Here is a 24,648-nt window from a genome sequence, read left to right as displayed (position 1 = left end):
CCAAAGTGTGAAAGCAATAAACAACACAACATGCAGATGCAGTTAAGCAATAAGTTATTTTTGTGAAAATAACTGAAAATTTCAAGGTCAGCTCTGCCAATCAGGAAGCTCTGTGGACATCAGTTCCTTGTTACTAGAAATCAGAAAGCGCTGACACAGGCACACTCAGAATGCTGCAGCTCACACCCCAAACTGTGTGTTTGAGTTTAACTATGAATAGAAAGACAGGAGGCCGCAGGGCAGAGCAGAAATACATAAGAGTTGGAGTGAAGCATCCTCTGATTTACAGCATTTTAATTCAAAAACTAAAGTCCAGATTTCTGTCATTTTGTTTGGAGCTTTCAATGACACAAAGACAAACTTCCAGTTTTCTTTCATGAACTGGAGCAAAGTGCAGCAGTTCATTAACACAATGTAGGAGGTCTCTGAGACACTCTTGTAATCTGCTTCTAGCTCAGTTTCTCAGTGACATTAATGAGAGAACAAAAACATTCACAGCTCACTGAATGTGGTCCCAGAGGTCTGCGCTCCTACAGTCAGGTCCTTTAAGTCCTACCAAACATTTTCATCATCGTTCCAGTGGATGATGTTTTCCAAGCAGATCCTCCAACAATCGATAGCAGCTGCAGCTAAAACTGGATTAAAAAATAAATCAATATTAAAGCTGTTATCTACTGGTGCTACACCAGCTTTAAACTGGCTCTGACTGCATGTAATCATTTGCAGCAATTCCAAAAATGACTGCAGGGAAACAGTTACAGAAAATGTTACACAAATTAAGGGGTTTTTCCAGTGAACACAGCTCTTTATAATCACATGGAAAACACCTGAGAACTTTTTTTATAATCTGGAAATAATCCACTGAATTTGATCTTTTGCACATTGAAATGCTTCAAACAAAATGAGTCAGTGTGAGAAAAAAAAATAATCAGACAACTACCTCCTCATCAGCCACATTTAAATCCAAGACCCCCTGCTTCACTGGATCAGAGTCCACTTTGGTTCAAGAGTTCTTCATCATTCACTTGATTACATATGAACTGATATGAAGGTGATGACCACAGAGAACCTGGACAGACCTGCCAATGCAGGGAAAACACAAACAAAAACAAACTTATCATAAATAAACAGACACAGACCCAGGGGACCCGGGCCACAAGAAGCAGCCCACAAGGAGCTCAGAAGGCCTGCGGCCACACATCCCGATGATAACCCCACACCCATGGCCAAAGAGCAAGAGCCCCAGAGAGCCAGAGACAATGAGCAGCCCACCCACCAAGCCCACCAATGGTAGATGCTGTGCAGGGGCCTGTCCTTCCATAGTGGATCCTCTTCTTTCTCGGCATCCGTGAGAAAGGAAAACTTCACAGCCCTCACTGCAGTCCTGTAAAAACTATGTACACACCATGATTCAGTAGCTTTTAGTAACACTTTGACCAGCAGTAATTTTAAGAGGTCTCTTTTTATATAAGTGTATCTCTGGTGGCAAAATAAGCCCAAATAATCACTCCTCCCTTGTCGAGCTCAGCAGCTGGTATAAGGAGTTATGGGACTGTGTTATTATCTTAACACACTTGAATGCTACAGACCAGCAAAGTGTCAGAAACCTCTGCTTTTATAGCAGCAGTCACATTTTCTGATCATCAGTTAATCAAGTGCATTTGGTGAGCAGAAACTAGCTGCTTCTTATCCTCTTAACTCCTGTTGAAGTGGGTAAGAGTCCTCTGAAAAATAATTTTTTTTTTTTTTTAAGTTTTGTTTTTTACAATGGTATCTTGTACAGTTGTGTCATGGCTTTGCTAACAAACTATTTGAACATTTGTCTTTGCAAAAGTAACTTTGCATACACGTACATCTGAATGTCTGCTTCTGGTCAATATATAGCTTTCAGTGTTTTTCAATTCCAGGCACTCACTAACATCAAGATTACCATTAAAGTGGTGTATGTGGCAAGTGCAATGGCAAGCAAAGTCTAGAGGAGAGTTCTGGAGTATATACAGTATTTTACTGTATAACAAAATCATTGAATGTATCTATGAATTTATGAGTTTACGATTCTTAGTCATTTTGTTTTCTGCTAAAGTTTTCTGTGTTCTCAGAAAGACAGCAAAAAAAAAAAAAAAAAGATGTCACAGCAGGAAGAAGGGGCAGGCGTTCTTCATTTTATAATGAGTTGACTTCTCTTTACTGACCTGCAGTCTGTACGAGTCTCCTACAGAAGCATCACTAATTCCCATCTCATCATCTGCAACCATGAACATGCTGACTGTGTGTGCACTGGTTTGTACCATAGTGGCTCTGGCTGGATCTGCTGGTGAGTATTATGCCATCTACAGATGATATTACAGAAAAGGATTGAATTCTCAATTCAATGATGTCTCTAATGTTATGGTTCTTCCAGAGACAAAAGCTGGAAGCGATGAAACAGGTCAGTGGCTTTCAGATTTTCACTTTAATACTCTTCTACTGTCATCTGCAGAGATAATAGAGGAAGGTTACAACCACAGTTTGTGTTAATGTTTCATGTGCTTATCACTCATTTAATAATATTCTAACGTGCTTTATGTTGTCCTGTTATTGTAGATTGTCATGTCAGTTCTACATTTTATTGTGTTTTGTCATACTGCACAGATATTATTTGTTATATTTCACATTATATTTTTGATATTAAATTATTATTTTTTTATAATTATTTTATTATTATATTTTATTATTTTATTTAATACACAAACATATATAAAAAATCAGCTTACTGATTGGAAACTCCATATTATCTACCAAACACAGCAAAGACTCACCTGGTCAAGAGGTCCTCCAACTGTGATGATGGTTGGACTCAGTTCAATGGACGTTGTTTCTACTACGTTGCAGAGCCTATGACTTGGGATAAAGCTGAGGTAATCCCAGTGTATAATGATTCTCCAGTGACTCAATTTTGCTTCCATGAAAGATTAATTTAATTGGCACATAGTGTTCATATGGGATCTTCATTATGTTTTCATCCTGAAAATTTCTCTGTGTCTTCAATGTAGGCAAACTGTGTGTCCCTGGGAGGTCACCTTGCATCAGTGCACAACGCCATGGAGTACTGCAGGCTTCAGAGGCTCATACTGATTACTACTCATGAGGAAAAAGAATCCTGGCTTGGTGGTACTGATGCACAGGAGGTACTTTAGTCACTGAAAACAACTAAGAATGCAATTACTATATGCAATATGTGTAGATGCATTGAATTACATGTATTTTCTTTTTGTTCTTAAGGTTATTAAAAAATTCCGACCTTCAATAATACTTTCACAATTTCAAACCAGTCAGTGACTCCACTCTAGCAAAATGCCCAGTGAACGTTGAAATGGGAAATTGATGTTTTTATTGGCCATTTTAATGATGGTGTTCTTCAAGTCCTTACTAGACCCAATATTCTTCTAACTGTAATCTGCTCTCTCTCCTCCAGGAGGGCCATTGGATTTGGAGCGATGGCACCACTTTCCAATATACCAACTGGTGTCCTGGAGAGCCCAATAACCAAGGCAGTTACCAGCACTGCTTGCAAATGAATTATGGAGGTACAAGTCTAAGTGATGCTACTCATACAAGATAAAATAAAATACACACTCAAAAATATTCTATCATTTACCTGAAAATAATATACTGTTTTTTGGGGGGTGGGGGGGTTAATCAAACCAATTGGTGGTTTTCAATATGAAAAAAATGTGTTTTGTGGCACGAACATTATAAATCTGATTATAAACTGCTCAACACATTCAGTGACTTCCTCTTTTTCTGTACTTCCAGTTGAAAAGTGCTTGGATGACTTTGAGTGCTATGCTCAAAGATCTTCTGTCTGTGCCAAGAACATGTGATGAATCCTGGACTCAGCAGGGACACAGGAAGGCATGTCTCTGTGTCATCAGCATCAGATATTGGCTTTAATCTCCTTTCTTCTTCATTATCGTACTATCGCTGTAATGCTACTTAAGGAATTATGAGACAAGAATCAGAAATAGAAGGTGGTTTATGTCTTTAGTAAGAAGAGTCTGAATGTTGTATGAAACGAATGCTCTTAGCGTTGTTTCCTGGAGGGTGAAATTATTTTATTTATTTTTTTTTTTGTGCAGAAATAAAACATGAATGTATTGAAATGGGTTGTTTTACAAATCTTTTTGTAATTTTAACATAAAATATGTAGAATATACTGCACCAGAAACACCTTAAAATATGACACTAAATAACACATTACAATGTGAAGTAAATCATTTTTATCTGATGTGTGGCTTGTACCTCTTCAGCTTAAAACAAACAACAAAAACAAACAAACAAAAAAACCCAGAAATACCATAAATCTTTCATCATCCTAAATTTACATAGAACTTCCTGTTTGCTGTGTATCTGCATTTGCGCAAACTCCTCAAGTCAAATGAGCTGTGGGACGGGACCATGAATGTTAGTGTGTGTGTGTGTGTGTGTGTGTGTGTGTGTGTGTGTGTGTGTGTGTGTGTGTGTGTATGTGTGTATATATAAAATTTTATATAAATCTAAATTTGAATACTTTGTTCTGTACAAAGTTGAATGTGCTGACAACAAAATCACACAAAAATCATCAATGGAAATCAAATTTATTAACCAATGGAGGCCTGGATTTGGAGTCACACACAAAATTAAAGTGGAAAAACACACGACAGGCTGATCCAACTTTGATTTAATGTCATTAAAACAAGTTAAAATGAGGCTCAGTATTGTGTGTGGCCTCCACTTGCCTGTATGACCTCCCTACAACGCCTGAGCATGCTCCTGATGAGGTGGCGGATGGTCTCCTGAGGGATCTCCTCCCAGACCTGGACTAAAGTATCCGCCAACTCCTGGAGAGAAGGTGCAACGTGACGTTGGTGGATGGAGCGAGACATGGGCCATTTCTACATATGCGTACTTGTGCTTACTTCTGTACTCGTGAACTTGTGAAACGTCATCGCTCTCAGCCCAAGTACTGTTCCAAACCTGAGTACGCATAAAGGCAAGTTCGCTTAAAATACCCGGATGTGTTCTCGCTCCGCCCCTTTTATCGCGTCTACATCGGTGGTGACTTGTGTGGACTTGGTGCAGCCAAGTTGTTAAAAACTGTACACAGAGAAATAACTCTGGCTACTTGATAAACCATCTGTTGTTAATGTCAAAATATCATATTCATTGTTGCAAATACTCTGGAAGGAAACCACATTTTATTGCTTTTCACAATGAGGTCAAGCAATACATTCGGACAATCAAAGACTCAGACAAACAAAAGGCACTTCGAACCATTGAGGAATGTACTGCTTTGAATGTTTTCTTATGATCCTGAACCCCCCTAGCATTCTCTTTTCTTTTTTGTTAAGTTAATTATCTCCTTGGACTGTGCAGTATGACTATTGTGTGTAGAATTGTTTTTTCTGATACTTACTGTATGCTATTTTTTTCTGTTTGTATCAGTAAACAGTCCGAATTAATTAATTAAAAAAAAAAAAAAAAAAAACTTGGTGCAGCCAAGTATCCCAGAATGCATTTCGAACAAAACTCAAAACCAATAATGGCGGAGTAGAGCGGCTAAAAGTGAGAGTAAATTTTGAAATATTACCGCTTCTGTGACACAAAACAGACTTTTACGGTGTTTTCAGGCGAGAATGTAGATGTGTAAACCTCAAATATCTCCTCAGTTTATCAAGATATTGCTTGAATTCAAATGTGCTCCGACGTTTTCGGAGATGTCCGTTCCGCTGCTCTAACAGCAGCTGTCCGCTCCGGCCGAACAACAGTCGCTGTATGCGGGGAGAACTCCAGACTGCCGGCTCATCGTTTCAAAACTCCCGCTGGTTTTCACTGCTGGGTGGAAGTTAAACACAGATATAATACACTCAGATTATCTCTAACGGCTGATATTTGGTTTATTTCAGCGTTTCAATTGTTCCTGTGCAAATCAATAAAACTGATATTAAAAATATTTTTCTTCCTGAGTAAAACGATAGCCTTTTCACCGGGAAGGGGAACATCGCATCGGCATGCTGATGCTGTTTATGGAGATCGTGAAGACTGATGACAGGCCTGCTCCAGAAATGATCAAATTATATGTTTTAAAGTGTTAATATTTATTTGACTTTATTCTAAACAAATGTCGTAAGTGGTGGAAGTGTTCTGGAATAAAAATAATATAATTTAAATAATATATATTTGACCTGTTTTTGTAAAGTAAGCAGCAGAGCTGTGTATACATGTATAATGTTTTTATTCAGAGATGAAGTTTTTAAAACCAATCAGTAAATTTAAGCTCGAAGGCAATAGAAATACTGGTGCTGAGCTGTGATGTCATCAAGTACGCTGGTGTTCCAACTGAGAAATAATCCCCCGTACTTCCCCCCGGAAGTCCATACTTGTCAAATACGCAAGTTCATACTTGCGTACTTGAGGTTTGAGAAACGGCCATGATGTCTCAGATGTGCTCAATGGGATTCAGGTCTGGGGAACGAGTGGGCCAGTCCATAGCTTCGATGCCTTCATCTTGCAGGAACTGCTGACACACTCCAGCCACATGAGGTCTAGCATTGTCCTGCATTAGGAGGAACCCAGGGCCAACCGCACCAGCGTATGGTCTCACAAGGGGTCTGAGGATCTCATCTCGGTACCTAATGGCAGTCATGCTACCTCTGGCGAGCACATGGAGGGCTGTGCGGCCCTTCAAAGAAATGCCACCCCACACCATTACTGACCCACTGCCAAACCAGTCATGCTGAAGGATGTTGCAGGCAGCAGATCGCTCTCCACGCGTCTCCAGACTCTGTCACATGTGCTCAGTGTGAACCTGCTTTCATCTGTGAAGAGCACAGGGCACCAGTGGCGAATTTACCAATCCTGGTGTTCTCTGGCAAATGCCAAGCATCCTGCACGGTGTTGGGCTGTGAGCACAACCCCCATCTGTGGACGTCGGGCCCTCATACCATCCTCATGGAGTTGATTTCTAACCGTTTGTGCAGACACATGCACATTTGTGGTCTGCTGGAGGTCATTTTGCAGGGCTCTGGCAGTGCTCCTCCTTGCACAAAGGCGGAGGTAGCAGTCCTGCTGCTGGGTTGTTGCCCTCCTACGGCCTCCTCCACGTCTCCTGGTAGCGCCTCCAGCCATTACGCTGACAGACACAGCAAACCTTCTTGCCACAGCTCGCATTGATGTGCCATCCTGGATGAGCTGCACTACCTGAGCTACTTGTGTGGGTTGTAGAGTCTGTCTCATGCTACCACGAGTGTGAAAGCACCACCAACATTCAAAAGTGACCAAAACATCAGCCAGAAAGCAAAGGTACTGAGAAGTGGTCTGTGGTCCCCACCTGCAGAACCACTCCTTTATTGAGTGTGTCTTGATAATTGCCAATAATTTCCAGCTGTTCTCTATTCCATTTGCACAACAGCATGTGAAATTGATTGTCAATCAGTGTTGCTTCCTAACTGGACAGTTTGATTTCACAGAAGTTTGATTTACTTGGAGTTATATTGTGTTGTTTAAGTGTTCCCTTTATTTTTTTGAGCAGTGTATATAGCTTTTCATATGCTGGCTTGCTGAACAAAAATGTTTATGGCAATGCCAAATCACAATATCACTTTGACCTCAAAACAGCAGTGTGTGCTGCCTCACTAGCCTGGACCCTTTAGTGTTTCACACTCAGCAGTTAAAATTGACAGGACAAGCACCAACTGCTGGTCATCAGGGCTCGCCCACACTGCCCCCCCCAAAAACCCTCCATGTCTAAAGTGCAAATAAAATTTGGACACCAACAGTAGTGAGGATCTGAGTGGGGCCACCTCAGCAGCCCCATCTTATCAGCCTCTGGGTAGCATGCCTGCCCCCAAAGATCCTGTGTGTATCAGGATGTGTTGTGAATTATAACGACTATAACGCAATTAAAAAGGAGAGGCAAGTGGCTGCGTGGCTCTGGACATGGCCTCTCCAAAACCCTGCATTTGTAAGTGATGTGTAGCCTGAGTGTGTGTGTGTGTGTGTGTGTTCACTCGACCATAGACACAAACAGGAGACAGGACAAACTGGCCTCAGTTGGAAACACAGTGCCCCGTCCACCCAAACCACCACACACACAGACACACACACCCCACCCCATGATGGAGGCACCCCAGAGCCCCAAAAGCACAGACCGGACATCCCAATGCAGGCCAGACCAACCCACCCCACCCGGTGGCCTTCCCGGGACAGCAGAGACCACTCCAGCACCGGGGGGGGACTCACCAGGAGCCAGCGTGGCCTTAGGGCCCAGGCCCCAGATCCCAGCTCCCGAGCCATACAGAGAAGGCCAGCCATCCGACCAAGGGCCGGCACCCTGTGCCACCCCAAGCACCCCGGCCCACACTCCAGGACCGCAAGGCAGCACCCATCCAAGCCCCCACCACCAACAACCAGGACGAGCACACAGACATCACCAGAAGGTAGCCACAGGACTTCTGTCTCAGGAGGCTACCAGACACACAGGCCCCCAGAGTCCTCCCCTGACTGCCTACAAAGCACACCAGGAGTAGAGCCCACAGCCAACCACCTCTACTAAGTAATGGAGCTGATTAGTGAGAAGTCAAATTCCTCCAATTGGTTTTTAGAAGAAGCAGACGTTCTCGCTAAACTAACATGATCTACTAATAAATTTCTGTATTGAGTAATACACAGTTCACTTTCTAACTTCCAATTCATGAGGACAGTTTTCTTAGCGATGCACAAGGTGGTAAGAACTCTTTGACTGCATAACTAATTCACTGACATCACCTAAGATGCATAGTCTGGGGAAGTTGGGACACGACAGTTAAACCACGTGGATAGGTTTTCATATATCCTCTGCCAGAACCTCTGAACAGGTGTCACGGGGTTCTTTCCAGAAAAAAACTCCTCACAAAAAATTGATGGCGTAGTCGGAAAGTTCTGACCTGAATTTTATTCAGCCGGCCTCCCAAAGTGCACAAAACTATTTACAGTGATGCCAAGGCAGGAAAAATACAAACCTCGCTGTCGGCTGTCTCAAAGGTTGATAAAGGCCGAAGCGAGGTCCAGGGAAGGTGTCTCAGCAGGGGGCGCAGGCTCGGTGTTTAAGTGAGGTCCGGGGTTGGACAGTGGAGTCGAAGCGAGGTCTGGGCGATGCCAAAGCGCACGAAGGCTTTATGTACACAAAACACAGTGACAGCAGAGGATTTCAGGGGCCTATTCCAGGAAGCATGTTCAACAAACCCTGAGTTTAAAAACAGACTCTGAGTTGATCAACTCTGAGATCGGCAACTCTGAGTTTCCTGTTCCAGAACAACTGATCAGGGTTAGTTCGATCAACTCTGAGTATGATCACTCTGATTTAGCGCGTGTGTGAGTAAAGGAAAGGAAGCCATCATCAATGGAGCGCTGATACCAGGATTAATAAATAAAGAGCAGAGCCTCCATTTTAATCCGATGGATGGAGGATCGTACGTGTCAGTGTGGAGCATGACGAGTCACTTTAATCAGCCTGACCCACTCTGACATCATCATAGAAGGAATAAAAGTTTGTTATAAAAGATATAATTTCTTTTATAATGTCTGCTGTCATCATTTACACAACCTGAATCTCCATCAGATGAAGCTGAATCCTAATTTCACATTTAATTTATAAAATCTAATTATTCAGCCTGACGGACAAACTGCAGGAGACAGAAAGTGAAGATGTGGAGAAACAGCTCAGACTGAGTTTACTGACCGACCTGTGTGTTAGAGACTGAGACAGCAGCAGACCCCGGGGGGAGCTGACCTCAGGTCAGTTTGTTACTTAATAAAAACATTTTTGCTGCAGTTTATGACAGTTCAGGTTATGGTTATTTGTTTAAATAATTGTACAATAAAAATTGAATCTATTGATGGAATAGCAACCTCACTTTAATCATTTTGTATTTTGGAATTTCATTATTTCTGCCATTACTGGATAAAAATGAATATGAGATTTACAGAAAAACTGCTTTAATGTTTCCAATTTAACCATTTTAATCTGATCTAAGATCAGCTGATAGATGACAGCTCTCTGACAGCCACAGCAGAGATGTTTCACTGAGTTACTGTTAAAGGTCAGAGTTCAGTCATAGTTTCATATTTAGCTGAAAACATTCAGAGCAGCTTTCCAGTAATGAATGTAAAGTTTTACCAGTAAAGGGAAACATGCTGTGATAAATGCCTCAGCTTTATATGTTTTAAAATTCAGTGCATTTTGGGAGGATGAGACATTTTAAATAAAGAATGCAGATCGAATCCGGAAAAATGAATCTATTATGAACAGATCCAAACTGGATGAGCTGGAAAATAACTGGAGCCTGAACTGGATCTGGACCTTATCGGGTCTGAATCTGTGATCCTGATCCGTTTGGATCCTCCTGCTGCGCGGGTGGACTCGGACAGGGTTTGCAGATCCGTTATAGAGCCTATGATCACAGATTTTGGTGATTTTCAGTGGAAAATAGGTGGAAATTCATACTCTGAATTTCAGAGTATGACATCATTTAAATCCATTTAGTTCAGTTCAGTTTTCAAGTCTTCAAATATTTCAGTCTCATCTTCACTCAAACATTCACATCATCTCCAGGATCTGGACATTTTTCCATCCACAGTGTTTTCTGTGTCCGCAGCTTCATCCAGATCAGTGTGATGTAACAGTGATGCTGCAGTAACTACAGTAAATGTTTCAGAGGAACTGACTGACAGTCTGACAGCTGCAGCTGCCTCATTATAAATCAGTGACATCATCGCTGTCTCCGTCCTTACAGCCTGTTGACGAGTGAACGACTGTAAAGGCTTCATGTTACGTACAAAAATAACAAACTAACGTCTAACTGGGATTTCAGTGCTCGTAGAAACATAAACGTCTGCAGATGAATTCGCTCCTCTGATCGTTTTGCAGCGTCTTTATGAGGAAATGAATCGGAGTGTCAGACAGGTGGTTCAGGTGCAGCAGGAGGGGAGGAGTCAGAGAGATACTCAGAGTTTGTTGGATAAAACCTGTCAGAGACCAGGTTAGGTTCACAGAGTCTGTTACCGTGGTAACTGACTCAGAGTTGGAGTTAGCTCTCTGAAAACCCGAGTTTCCCTCATTTTAGGGTTAACAAACTCAGAGTTGTTAGCAAAACCTGCTTCCTGGAATAGGCCCCAGGTTCCTGGTCTATCTCCAAAACTCTCCAAACTTTGTCGACATCAACGATAAAAGTCGCTAAATTTGTCGCTAATTGCTTTTTGAAAAAAGTCTCTACTTGGGTCTGAAAAGCCATGAAGTTGTCAATACTGAGCCCAACCGAGGTCCAGTTCTTGTTTCGGGTTTGTTCCTGCTGTCGGCACTAACCTCGCGAGAACTGCCACCCAGGTGGCAAAACGTGAGCCGCATACAAATTACGGCAAGAGACTACTGCCTACGCTGCTATATCGACTCCACCCACATCAAGGTGGTCCTCGAATGCAGTGGAAACAAAACAAGACGGTGCTGAGTCGTGTTGACCTGCGTTGAGTAGATACTAATGGAAACCCAGCATAAGTTGTTACTCTGCCGTTAGTACATTGAGTGGCGCATATAGGAGGAGTGACTGACAGTCCTAAGACCCCCTTCTGGCTCTGATTGGTTGTTTTTGACCGGGAGCAGTGCATTTCTGCAGATGGCAATAGTAGGTCAGGGAGAAGGGCCAATGGATTTTCATTTAGGAATGAGAGACTATAAATCAGAAAATGGCTCATTTCCCAACTACCATTTCAAAATTGGGAATCAAGGCGTTTTTTGATTTGTCAAAAGCAAACGAATAATAAAATTTTTTTTAAAATGAACCGTTATCTGATGTTATTTAAGTGCTTAAAAATTAAACTCTGGATTTTAAAAATCTGGTGTAGAAATAAGATTTCTACACCAGAGATCCTGGAGAGGTGGAGGTATGCTCTGGGGAGAAGAGGACTGAAAGTTAGTAGAAGCAAGACAGAATTTGTGTGTGTGAATGAGAGGGAGTCTGGTGTAACAGTGAGGATGCAAGGAGTTTAAATAGCTGGTGTCAACCATCCAAAGGGACACTGCAAAAAAAGAGGTGAAGAAGAGATTGCAGGCAGGGTGGAGACAGGGGTCAGGGGTGATTTATGACTGATGGATCACAGCAAGAGTGAAAGTACAAGATAGTAGTGAGACCTGCTGTGATGTACGGTTTGGAGACAGTGGTGCTGAGAAAGAGACAGGAGGCAGAGCTGAAGGTGCTCAGATTTCCACTGGGAGAGACCAGAATTGACAGGATTAGATATGCATACATCAGAGGGACAGATCAGGTTGAGCAGTTTGGAGACAAAGTTAGAGAAGCAAGGCTGAGATAGTTTGGACATGTGCAGAGGAGGGATAGTGGATATATTGGTCAAAGGAACATTGAGCTGCCAGGCAGGAGGAAAAGAGGATCAGACTGTAAAGACATGTTCTTCAGGAGGATGAAGCAGATTTTTCAGTGTTCAGTGTGACACCATGTTGTGAGTCAGAGCTGGATCACAGTATAAATGTGGGAGTAGAAGGAAGGACAAGAGCAGCCTGATCTGATCAGAAGGAGATCTGATGTTTGTCAGAAAGTCTGCAGCCGACCTGCAGCTGCAGGCTGGTTTACCTGAAACCTTCAGTGACTGCACAGAGCGCAGGTGAAGCTACAGGTGACCTGCTTTCTGCAGCTTATGAAACCGCACTGCAGTGTTTATCTGAGGGAAGTGCTTCAACATTTTCACTTTCAACAACAGAACACTCGAGTGTCACTGAGTGACGTAGAAAATTATGTTTTATTCTTGGATGTATTTATTTCTGTACTACAGTGTTTAGTATAAAATCACCATCACAGGTTTATATGCTAACATGAAATTTGTTGATGTGTTTGGACGTCTTTACAGGAAGTCTGACTGGGAACAAATGGAAACTTTCCCTCTTGTTTCTTTGACCTGATGTCACAGTCTGCCTTCCAGAAGCCTGTGACTCTCTCTCCTCAGTATGTGTGTGTGTGTGTGGGCTTAACCGTTTGTGTTTTAATGGGTGGGTCCTTCTGAGTCTCCGCTTGGCCGCTGCAGCACACCTGTTAATGATCTGCTCATCTAGCCGGTATTTATGCTGTGCGATGGCCATCAGTTGACGCTGGATTGTCTAGTATGCACGTTAGTGATCTTGCCTCACTTCATTCCCTGTCTCCCCACTTACCTTCGCAGTACATCTGTTCACCTGTATGTTTCTCTCCACACAGACCTCCCCAGCGTCCCCAAGCAAGAAGGAGTGGTGAGAGGCTAAGCTGGAGTCTGTTTATTTGGAAGCTTTTGGACCCTGTCAGTCTGTGGAAATCCATAACTGCTGCAAACCCGTCTTTCTATGGAAATCCTGCCCGATTGATTCTCAGTTTTGTGTTGTAAATAAAACCTGTTATCCTGGCTGAGCCATGACACCTGAGTAGATAAACTTTCAGTTCTGCTGCTCAGATTTACACCAACATGGATCAAACTCAGGCTCACAGAAACCAGCTGGAGAGCAGCTCTGCAGCAGACAAGAAACACTCTGATTGGAGGGTTTGATGACATCAGGTGTACCATCAAACCTCACTGATGCTTTAACTATCACATTTCTAACAATCAGCATTACTGCAGATCAGCCAGTAGATGGCAGCATTGTAAATAAAACCTGCTTCAACCACATACTGTTGAACTACTGCTGATTTCCATAATGTTTATATTGTCTGTACTGTTTGAGGTTCATGTTGGCCAATAAAACAAACTCTGGTGTTTTCTAACATGTTAACTTTGTAACAAGATCAAAAATCCATGTGAAGCCAAATCAACCAAAAAACTATTTTTGATAAAAGCAGAAAGGTTTGTTTCCTTTTTTTTTTTATTAGATCTGCAATTTTTTTCTCTTTTATTTTTGATGAATTTTGCTGCTGTACAGATCACTGTCAGATCACTGTCAAACTGTCAAAGCTTTTTTTTTAAGATTTTTTAAAATTAAATACAAATATCAAAAACGAATTTCTGTAGTGCAAAGGAAGGTTAAAAAAATCACATATTTAAAACTGAAGAAGTAAAGAAACAGCTGGTGGAGCATCTCATAATTTTTTATGTTAATTACAAACATGGCTGAGATGAAAACGAGCATCTCAGAGATGGAGAAAAGCTTCACCTCTGTTAAAGACTGCACTGGAAAAATATGATGAAAATAAAATACTTTTTTTTTTAATGGTCTGTCACCCACTTTCAGACCTTTTGTTTCCCACACTGAAATCTGAGGTAATATTTCAACATTAACATCTCAAAAACTATTCACAAAAAAGCATCAAAAAAATTTCACATCACAAAATACAACTAGTGAAAATGTCCTGAATGGTATATAATTACGTTTCACTATAATGCAAAATAAAACATGTCAAATATGTTTCCACTCTGCCATGAAAGGAACAGAATCCTGAGGTACAAACTGTATCATCTATGTTTTAAGTTTCATTGTCACTTCTAGAAGGTGCTCTTGTAAAAATTTGTTCAGTTCTTTTTCTATAAACAAAAACTTTCAGTATTATGTTGAAATGATGTTCTTTACAAAAAACATCCCTCTCATCACTGTCATTGTGAGATTGCTAAGACATCGATCTTGTAGCACTTTATTATATTGGACTGTTTGTGTGATGATGCTGATTTTATTGAGTTTGCGCTGCAACTGTTTAATGTTAATGTTTACAGCACTTTAAGCAAACTTCTGTTAAATGTGTTTTATGAATATATTGGATTTAGATAGTCTGGTTAGAATGTTCTCATTTAATATAGTCTAACTTTCACACATGTTGTCTTGGAGATAAATGTTCTGATTTACACTCGCTTTAAGGCTCGTCAAATCTGTGAAAACTGTATTTGATGAGAAAAAGTTTGGAAAATAAATGTTTTTGAACATATGAGTTGTAAGTATATTCAGTGTATTTTGTTTTTTTAGGAAACTGGTGAACTTGCTGTTATTAGTGGAGAAAGGGGATTAAATTAGAAAATGTGTGTTAGCTTAAATTGCAATTTTAAGTTCAATTGCTGCCTTAAAAACATGAGTTAACTCGAAAAGGCAAGTGATATAAATATAGTTAGTTAAATTTTAAAATATAAGTTTAAAGGATATATAAATATATTTTACTTTGACAAGAAAAAGCTAGTTTTCTTGAATTTATAATGTAACTTTGTGAGCTGTTCTAACTCCGAGTATCAAATTCAAACAACAAGTTGTCAGGTTACAGGCTGTGGCCAACGAGGCAGAGGACCCCAATGCAGGACTTGAAGTGAGGAGCTTAATTTAACTCTTGGTTTTTTAATAGCAACTTAGATTCAACTTGACATAACATAAACTTGGTAACATAGACTAGGAGCGTATAAACATGAAGCATGGACATAAAGGCACACAGCAGGAAAAACCAAAGAATAACTGACGTAAGACTGATGACACGACAAGGAACTAAACAACATAGCGACCTTAAATACTCAGACATAATGAGGGAAAAGGGAAACAGGTGACAACACAGGTGAACGAAATACACTAAGGAGACAAGGGGAAGTAAACACAAAGTGAACACAAAGCACAATGAACACAAGATCGTCAAAATAAAACAGGAAGTGACCTAAACATGACGCATGCCGACTTAACACAGAGACTGACAGAGGGAATGAGAACATGACCAAATAACAAGACCTGAGACAAGGGAGAGACACTAAGAAACACAGGGAGAACTAAACCAAAGGGAACCTAAACACAGGAGGGTCATGACTTAAACACACAGGAATACAGGGAAAACCAGAACATGAAAAACCAAAACAGAAAACAAAGAAACTAAGATTCCAATACTAAATAATAACCAAAACTAGAAATGGAAATAGAACAAAACATAACTTCACAATTAGAACTCAAAACACTGGGCCAACGGCCCAGGATCATGACACAATAATACAAATGATATAACTTAATTATGTGAGTTCAAAAGGCATATAATTATGAGTTACCTTAACAAAGGTGATCAATTTTTTGGAATGGATAATGTTCTATAGTGAGTCATATTAACTCATAGTTTCAAGTTGTCATCAGTTGGGCAGCTTTTACAACTTATCTTTAAAAGTTGAAAGAAAGCTTCTTCTTTAGTTGAGTTCATTTATGTTTTTAAGGCAGCAATTGAACTTAAGTTTTTAAGTTAAACCACCCTAATAATTTTTACAGTGCAGAAAGGCACCTGAAAACTTCCCGCTGAGATCCGTGGGGTAAGGAGGAGGGGGGAGTTTATGACAGACACCTGGCCGGAACTCCGGAAGGGGGGCTGTCATAATTTGATATCATACACACATCTTATCAGCCAAATGGATTGATGTTGAAGGGGAGGGGGTATACCTGCAGCCTCCGACTGAGGGGAGGAGGTGCATGCAGCCCCCAGATTGAGGGGAGAGGGTCTCTGGAGAGCCCTCTGGCCTTTCGTGATTGGTCAGTCTCAGCGGCATCCCGCTAGGAGCGTTCAGGGGAACGTCACCGGCTTTTTCTCTGCGTTCACTCGGCTTTTCGACTTCAGAGTGTCAACAGTACTTCTGGAAACAATGCTTTGCAATTACAATGGCTTCTGTGCGTCGGCCCGGTGGCGTCGGCGTTTCAAACGGACTTTGATTTCTGTTATTTTTTTTTTTAGAAGGAATAAAACATAAACACATAAAATTAAATAGCGATTTCCACCACGGTCCACAGCCGCACTGCGTTTTGGCCATGTCGATGAGAAAAGGAGCTGCATTGACTCAATCGGTTTAAAAACAGCCAGTCTTATTTGTTCATTAAGAAATAAAAATAAAATCTTCCTGTTCAGTGGACGCACAAGTACTTGTTTTTCGTGAAAAAAAAAAGTTCAAAGTTTCATCTAGTGGTACACAAGCATTCCTGACCTACATTTTCACTGTTTATGAAATATGAAATATTATGAAAAATATTTCCGGTTATAGAAATATGATATATCCGGTTGTAAAATGATGACATGTCATGAATCATATTTTATTGCCCGTCATAAATCACTCGTTTTGACATAAAGTGGGACCCTATACCTCCTGCCAAAGCTGCTCATTGATGCAGAGGTGTTTCAGTTAAATGTCCGTTTCAGCAGATACTATAACTGTGGGCTGAGTTCAGCATCATGGAAAATGAAATGGGATCAACAGTTTTCAGTGATCGTGGTTTGTTCTGTTACATCTCTGGAGCTTGAAAAAGGCGACTGGACTTCTTTTTGTTTCTTGAAGACGTTTCACCTCTCATCCGAAAGGCTTCTTCAGTTCTCAACCAAATGGTGGAGAGACCCAGGTATTTAAACCCCTGTGGGCGTAGTCCCCTGGAGGTGGTTATGACCCTCTATTGATCATGTGCGTGAACACATGTGCCCAGGTGTGAAGGGGGCGTGGGGCATATTTAATCAGTGGTTTCAGTTGAAACCAATTTAGGACTCCGCTCCATTGTTTCCTGTGGCCTATTGAGGTCACTGGAACAAAGGTGTGAATGGGGGTTGAGACGTCTGGGAAGGGAGCTCAGGACAGCACTGTAAGCGGGGGAAAGTTGGTGACGTAATCCACCTCCTCTGTTCAATGATGGTTGTTCACAGTGGACATAGATGGCTTCTTTCACTCCTCTTTCAAACCATCTGTTTTCCCTGTCCAAAATGTGAACATTGGCATCCTCAAAAGAGTGCCCTTTTTCCTTCAGATGCAGATGTACTGCTGAATCTTGTCCTGTCGAGGTGGCTCTTCTATGTTGTGCCATTCGTTTGTGAAGAGGCTGTTTGGTTTCACCAATGTAGAGGTCCGAGCACTCTTCACTGCACTGAACAGCATACACTACATCGCTGATCTTGTGTTTGGCGGGTTTGTCCTTGGGATGCACCAGTTTTTGTCTTAGGGTGTGACTTGGTTTGAAGTATACTGAGATGTCATGCTTGGAGAAAATTCTTCTGAGTTTCTCTGACAAGCCTGACACATATGGGATGACAATGTTGTTCCTCTTGTCCTTCCCATTCTCTGTAGTTTGTGTTTGGCCTTCATTCCTGTGCATCTTAGCTGATTTGATGAAGGCCCAATTGGGGTAACCGCATGTTTTGAGGGCTTTCTTAATGTGTGTGTGTTCCTTATGCTTCCCTTCTGCCTTAGAGGGAACACTTTCCGCACGGTGTTGTAGGGTCCTGATCACCCCAAGTTTGTGTTCCAGAGGGTGGTGGGAGTCAAAGAGGAGATACTGGTCTGTGTGTGTGGGCTTCCGGTAAACTTCAATGTTGAGGCTTCCATCTTCCTCGATAAGCACCGCACAGTCCAGGAATGGTAACTTGTTATCTCTGGTGTCCTCCCTGGTAAAACGTATGTATTCATCCACTGAGTTGATGTGACGAGTGAAGGCTTCTACTTCTTGGGTTTTGATTTTGACCCAGGTGTCATCTACATATCTGTACCAGTGGCTAGGTGCCTTCCCTTTGAAAGAACCAAGAGCTTTACTTTCCACTTCCTCCATGTAAAGGTTGGCTACAATGGGAGACACTGGGGAGCCCATGGCACATCCATGCTTCTGTCTGTAGAATCCATCATTGTATTTAAAATATGTTGTGGTAAGGCAGAGATCTAAAAGTGCACAAATCTGATCTGGGGTGAAGCTGGTTCTGTTCAGTAAGGAATCGTCTTCCTGTAGTCGTCTTCTGACGGTCTCCACTGCCTCAGTTGTAGGTATGCAAGTGAAAAGTGAAACCACATCAAAGGACACCATGGTTTCATCTGGATCCAGTACAAGATTCTGGACCTTGTTAGTAAAATCTGTAGAGTTTTCAATGTGGTGGGGTGTGATGCCAACAAGCGGTGATAAGATGGTGGCGAGGTGTTTGGAAATGTTGTAGGTGACCGAGTTTATACTGCTGATAATGGGTCGAAGTGGGACTCCTTCTTTGTGGATCTTTGGGAGTCCATAAATGCATGGAGTGGCTTCTCCAGGGTACAGGCGGTAGTAAGTGGGGCGGTCAATGGCTTTTTCCTTTTCAAGTTGTTGCAGGCAGCAAACAACTTTTTTCTTGTAGTTGCTTGTGGGATCACGTCTCAAGACCTCATAAGTATTGTTGTCACTGAGGAGTGTAGTAATTTTGTTGTGGTAATCCGATGAATTCAGCACAACCGTGCACCTCCCATTGTCGGCTGGCAGTATGGTGATGTTTTGATCCTTGCTTAGGGCTGTGATGGCCTTCTTCTCCTGAATGGTGAGGTTGGATGGAGGAAGTCTTGCACTGGAGAGAGTGGCTGAAACTTTCATCCTGATCTGTTCTGCTACAGGATGAGAAAGTTTGTTATTTCTTATAGCGGTTTCTGTTGCTGTGATGAGGTCTACTATGGGAAGCTGTTGTGGGGCTATGGCAAAGTTGAGTCCTTTGGCTAGCACATTTTCTTCTGGTTTGGTGAGGACCCTGTCTGATAGGTTCTTCACCCACTTTCCTTGGTTTCCATTGATTTTACTCTACAGATTTTACTAACAAGGTCCAGAATCTTGTACTGGATCCAGATGAAACCATGGTGTCCTTTGATGTGGTTTCACTTTTCACTTGCATACCTACAACTGAGGCAGTGGAGACCGTCAGAAGACGACTACAGGAAGACGATTCCTTACTGAACAGAACCAGCTTCACCCCAGATCAGATTTGTGCACTTTTAGATCTCTGCCTTACCACAACATATTTTAAATACAATGATGGATTCTACAGACAGAAGCATGGATGTGCCATGGGCTCCCCAGTGTCTCCCATTGTAGCCAACCTTTACATGGAGGAAGTGGAAAGTAAAGCTCTTGGTTCTTTCAAAGGGAAGGCACCTAGCCACTGGTACAGATATGTAGATGACACCTGGGTCAAAATCAAAACCCAAGAAGTAGAAGCCTTCACTCGTCACATCAACTCAGTGGATAAATACATACGTTTTACCAGGGAGGACACCAGAGATAACAAGTTACCATTCCTGGACTGTGCGGTGCTTATCGAGGAAGATGGAAGCCTCAACATTGAAGTTTACCGGAAGCCCACACACACAGACCAGTATCTCCTCTTTGACTCCCACCACCCTCTGGAACACAAACTTGGGGTGATCAGGACCCTACAACACCGTGCGGAAAGTGTTCCCTCTAAGGCAGAAGGGAAGCATAAGGAACACACACACATTAAGAAAGCCCTCAAAACATGCGGTTACCCCAATTGGGCCTTCATCAAATCAGCTAAGATGCACAGGAATGAAGGCCAAACACAAACTACAGAGAATGGGAAGGACAAGAGGAACAACATTGTCATCCCATATGTGTCAGGCTTGTCAGAGAAACTCAGAAGAATTTTCTCCAAGCATGACATCTCAGTATACTTCAAACCAAGTCACACCCTAAGACAAAAACTGGTGCATCCCAAGGACAAACCCGCCAAACACAAGATCAGCGATGTAGTGTATGCTGTTCAGTGCAGTGAAGAGTGCTCGGACCTCTACATTGGTGAAACCAAACAGCCTCTTCACAAACGAATGGCACAACATAGAAGAGCCACCTCGACAGGACAAGATTCAGCAGTACATCTGCATCTGAAGGAAAAAGGGCACTCTTTTGAGGATGCCAATGTCCACATTTTGGACAGGGAAAACAGATGGTTTGAAAGAGGAGTGAAAGAAGCCATCTATGTCCACTGTGAACAACCATCATTGAACAGAGGAGGTGGATTACGTCACCAACTTTCCCCCGCTTACAGTGCTGTCCTGAGCTCCCTTCCCAGACGTCTCAACCCCCATTCACACCTTTGTTCCAGTGACCTCAATAGGCCACAGGAAACAATGGAGCGGAGTCCTAAATTGGTTTCAACTGAAACCACTGATTAAATATGACCCACGCCCCCATCACACCTGGGCACATGTGTTCACGCACATGATCAATAGAGGGTCATAACCACCTCCAGGGGACTACGCCCACAGGGGTTTAAATACCTGGGTCTCTCCACCATTTGGTTGAGAACTGAAGAAGCCTTTCGGATGAGAGGTGAAACGTCTTCAAGAAACAAAAAGAAGTCCAGTCGCCTTTTTCAAGCTCCAGAGACTACTATGACCTGGATAACTGAGAATCTACACAGACTTCTGTTACATCTGTTTTTATAAATGTTCAACGTTTGTGTGATTATGAGCTGAAATACTGTTTCTCTGAAAGAAAACGCAAAAATAGCAAAACTAAAAAAATATTTTAAAAAAATGCAAATGGTTACTTTGACTTTTCTAAATACCTAAAATGTGAATATCGAGCTGCTGTAACAGCAACATATCAAATATCTGTTTACCTTGAAAGCCGAGCACAGGATAAAAGTGCACATGACGAAGAGGAAGAGTGCTTAAAGAGCGAGTTGCTCACAGACATGATGAATGTGTGACTGAGTCTGTGGCAGCTTTATTTCTGAAGGATGTCCTTCCTGGGTGTTCCAACAGTTCAAGGTCAAAGGTCAAAATCCTTTCTTTCTTTCTTTCTTGCTGATGAGTAAAGTTATGAAAGAAGTAAAGATGTAAAAAGAAAAAGTAGCCATGCTCACAGCTGAACACGCCTGTTTTTAGCGTTTTGTTATTCATATCAGTTCTGCCAATTTTCCAGATCTACTGGAAACATCTGGAGCAAATGCCACCAGAGCTTCCTGGGTAGGTTATGGCAGTGTTTTTCAACCAGTGTGCCGCGGCACACTAGTGTGCCGTGGGAAATTATCCAGTTTCACCTAATATGCCACGAGTGTCTGTGCTGTAGTAGTGACTGGGAGCATAATCATGTAATACTCTTCCATATCACTAGACTAGATAGCAGCAGGTAGCGAATTGCATTGTACATAGAGACAAGAGAATTAAGCCGCGTTTCCATACGGAACGACTCGCCGCGATTTGACGGCATCTCCATTAGAATCAGGTACACTTTGCCGGTCCTTTTTCCGTACTCACTCACCCGAGGTTCTAAGCGATCCGAGGTGGTACAAAAATGTGATACCGAGTACAGCATGCCACTGATTGGCCAGGGAGTGTGGTCACTAGCGGAGGCATGAGAGCGACTCCTTCACCAGAATCATTATTAAAACCCCACAGCAAGAAACTGGAGGCACGAAAAGCATCCGTTGAATGCACAGACCAACAGTTTACAGCGGTAGTTTTGCAAAATGAGAGCCATCTGAAACGCTCACACAGCATACTTATTATAACCCCATACTGCCGGGCTGCTAGCCAAACAGCTGGTTAGCACAGAGCCTGAGGCGGCTGATCAAAGGAACTTTGCGTTACCGTAATAACGCAACCTATCAGAAAAATTCAAACAGTTTCTGAAAGCTGAGAAACTGCACTTCACAACCAACATAGGGTATTACTCTGGTGTTATTACGGTAATTGTTGCCGCTTATTATAAGAGACTTTGGGCTTGTTTTTTTCTAAAGTCACTTGCAAATCTCGTGAGTTGCGGGTTGCGGTTTTTTGGGCTTCTTTTTGAACCTGGAGTTGCTTATTTGGGCTTGACTTTCTTTCAGAGTGAAACTCATTGATTATCTCTCGGCGTCCCATAATAAAGCAAAAGACGAGTGGTAGGTAGTTTGTCCCTTCCAAGCCCCCGTTTCCTGTTTATCGCTCCTGCCCAAGTTGACCGGGCGCACACCCAAACAAACACTCATAACAGCCCAGAGTGAGGAGGCAGTGCAAGAATGAGCTCCAGTAAGTGGGGAAAATATAGAAAAAAATTTAATAGAGCGGGAGAAAGAGAGTGCAATTACAGAATGGATCCGAGCTCGGATGGGAGACAGTGGCACAAAAAGTGGGTGTGCACTAAATGCAATCTATAGGTGCATCTCACAAGAGGGGGGGGGGGGGGCGCCAAAATGATGCGGCGAAATTATTTCTCTAGTCGGCATTTTCTGTATTTAACAGCTGTGTGTATGAAATGATCAGTAACAGAGGAACAGCGCTGATTAGGCGCCCCTGTGCTCCCTTACCCCCGCAACCCCCCCCCCCCCCCCTTCATGTCACCCCCCCCCCCCCCCATACACACACACATTTTTTTGTTTGCGATTGATGGAAAATAAAAGCCTGCAATAGAAGTCTTGTATTTTATCTCCGCATACACCTCAGAAAATAGCTGCAGTCCTGATGAGAGACAAAGGCATTCTGCAGATTTTACAAGTGTGAAATATGTGCTCACCATGCTGATTTAATTCAACGTGCTAATACCGAGAAAAACACTGTAACAGTCATAATTGTGTGGTGTCTCTTTACAACAGTCTAAGCTTTTGTTAGTGATGTCACAAGTGTGTGCCACCGCTCCCCTGTAGAGAGCGTGGGAGAAACGTGTTGGCAGATGGACGCATGGATCGAGGCGGACCTTTTTCTGCTAAGTACGTCTGCCACCACCGAACACAACCCAAATGTTACAGCACAAAAAAACTGTGCACCCTTCTCTTCTATGAGGCTAAGAAACATGGGTTTCACTGCTCCAAAACACAATGAGACAAAACAAAGACATGAGCTATACTGTTATAGAGCTATACTGTTTAAAAGCAGCCTCAGTTTAACACAATGTTGTGGGTTGCCAGTTGAGCTTATTTTGGGCCTGTTTTCATAGAGCTGGTTGCTTGTTTCTATCGTGAGATCTGGCAACACTGACGATCTCATGGAGAAAGTTTTTTAACCGACAACCGATGCCAGTCTACATTTTCAGGAGTTTGTTGGTAATTATAAGTCATAAATCCCTTTTTACTCACAGTTGTCACACAGCGTAAGTCTGACTAACATTAAATTAAGAAGTTAGTTAAGAGTAATGTTAACTGAGGCCCTACTTGTGTTTCGACATGAATGTTAGCATTTTACTAATTCATGTACTTCTTTGTAATCTGCATTTGTGTGTTAACATTAACTATAATGTTTGGCAGTGATAGAGAAGAATATGAAAAGAAAGGGTCAGTCTCAGGCGGGAATTCAGCAGTTTTTGAGCAGAGTGAGTCTGCCAGCTGAAGATGAGCAGGGTGAGAGGAGGGAGAGAGCAGCAGGACACAGTAGACCAGAGGCTGGTCAGGAGCAGGACACCTCCAGTCCCTTTTCATCAGGTCAGAAATCATTTAGGGAGAGCAACAACAGTTAATGCTGTAATGTATGAAATGTCTGATATATTTAGTGAAATGGCACATAAGTTCACTGAATTCTTACACCTCATGGTGATAAGATTTACCATAACTTTAATGTAATAGCTTTAATTTTTATTGGTCGGTATATCACCACTTCTACCACAAATACTTGGCCCCTCTATGAATACCGTGGCCCCTTGATGGCCCCTTACTCAGAAAAATCCTAGATCCGCCACTGGTTCGGTGGTATAGGGTTATAGTTAACAATGATAACCTTAAAACATTGTACGGGGGACTTATACATGATGATGATATTAAACTGGCATTAGCTGTGAGCTTGCCTCTATTTCCATGTATTGTTGTGTTGTGTTATTCCTGGTAATAGAATGCTTTTGACAGAACTAAAGTTTGCAAAACACTGAAGTTTTCTACTATAAGACCACATTGTTGTGGCATTTGTTATGTTCAAGCTGTGTTCTTGAAGTGGACG

The 24,648-nt window shown here is 42.1% G+C and overlaps 2 protein-coding genes across 3 annotated transcripts in view; one reads left to right on the top strand and one right to left on the bottom strand.

Annotated features, from left to right (window-relative positions):
* LOC115796707 (type-2 ice-structuring protein-like) overlaps positions 1–24,648 on the bottom strand; it is an 87,784-nt gene that overhangs the window by 43,594 nt on the left and 19,542 nt on the right. The window lies entirely within an intron of this gene.
* LOC115796706 (type-2 ice-structuring protein-like) lies at positions 2,189–4,142 on the top strand. 2 transcript variants are annotated; one of them, XM_030753092.1, is made up of 6 exons: positions 2,189–2,314; positions 2,402–2,428; positions 2,788–2,897; positions 3,033–3,167; positions 3,455–3,566; positions 3,796–4,142. In XM_030753092.1, exons 1-6 carry the CDS (start codon positions 2,254–2,256, stop codon positions 3,861–3,863), a joined length of 513 nt encoding a protein of 170 aa, XP_030608952.1. In that variant the 5' UTR covers positions 2,189–2,253; the 3' UTR covers positions 3,864–4,142. The 2 variants fall into 2 exon arrangements, with proteins under 2 accessions (XP_030608952.1, XP_030608951.1); XM_030753091.1 differs by having other exon boundaries at positions 2,208–2,314; positions 2,393–2,428.

Source organism: Archocentrus centrarchus, chromosome 18, assembly GCF_007364275.1.
Source record: "Archocentrus centrarchus isolate MPI-CPG fArcCen1 chromosome 18, fArcCen1, whole genome shotgun sequence".
NCBI lineage: Eukaryota > Metazoa > Chordata > Actinopteri > Cichliformes > Cichlidae > Archocentrus > Archocentrus centrarchus.
The sequence above is the reverse complement of the archived record's forward strand: the minus strand, read 5'-3'. Positions and strand labels throughout refer to the sequence as shown.

Bases quoted from the DNA above. Each gene is read 5' to 3' on its own strand.
- LOC115796706 (XM_030753091.1), top strand. From the start codon at position 2,254: ATGAACATGCTGACTGTGTGTGCACTGGTTTGTACCATAGTGGCTCTG. The intron at 2,898-3,032 runs GTAATCCCAGTG...TCTTCAATGTAG, and splicing joins TGACTTGGGATAAAGCTGAG to GCAAACTGTGTGTCCCTGGG. The intron at 3,567-3,795 runs GTACAAGTCTAA...CTGTACTTCCAG, and splicing joins CTTGCAAATGAATTATGGAG to TTGAAAAGTGCTTGGATGAC.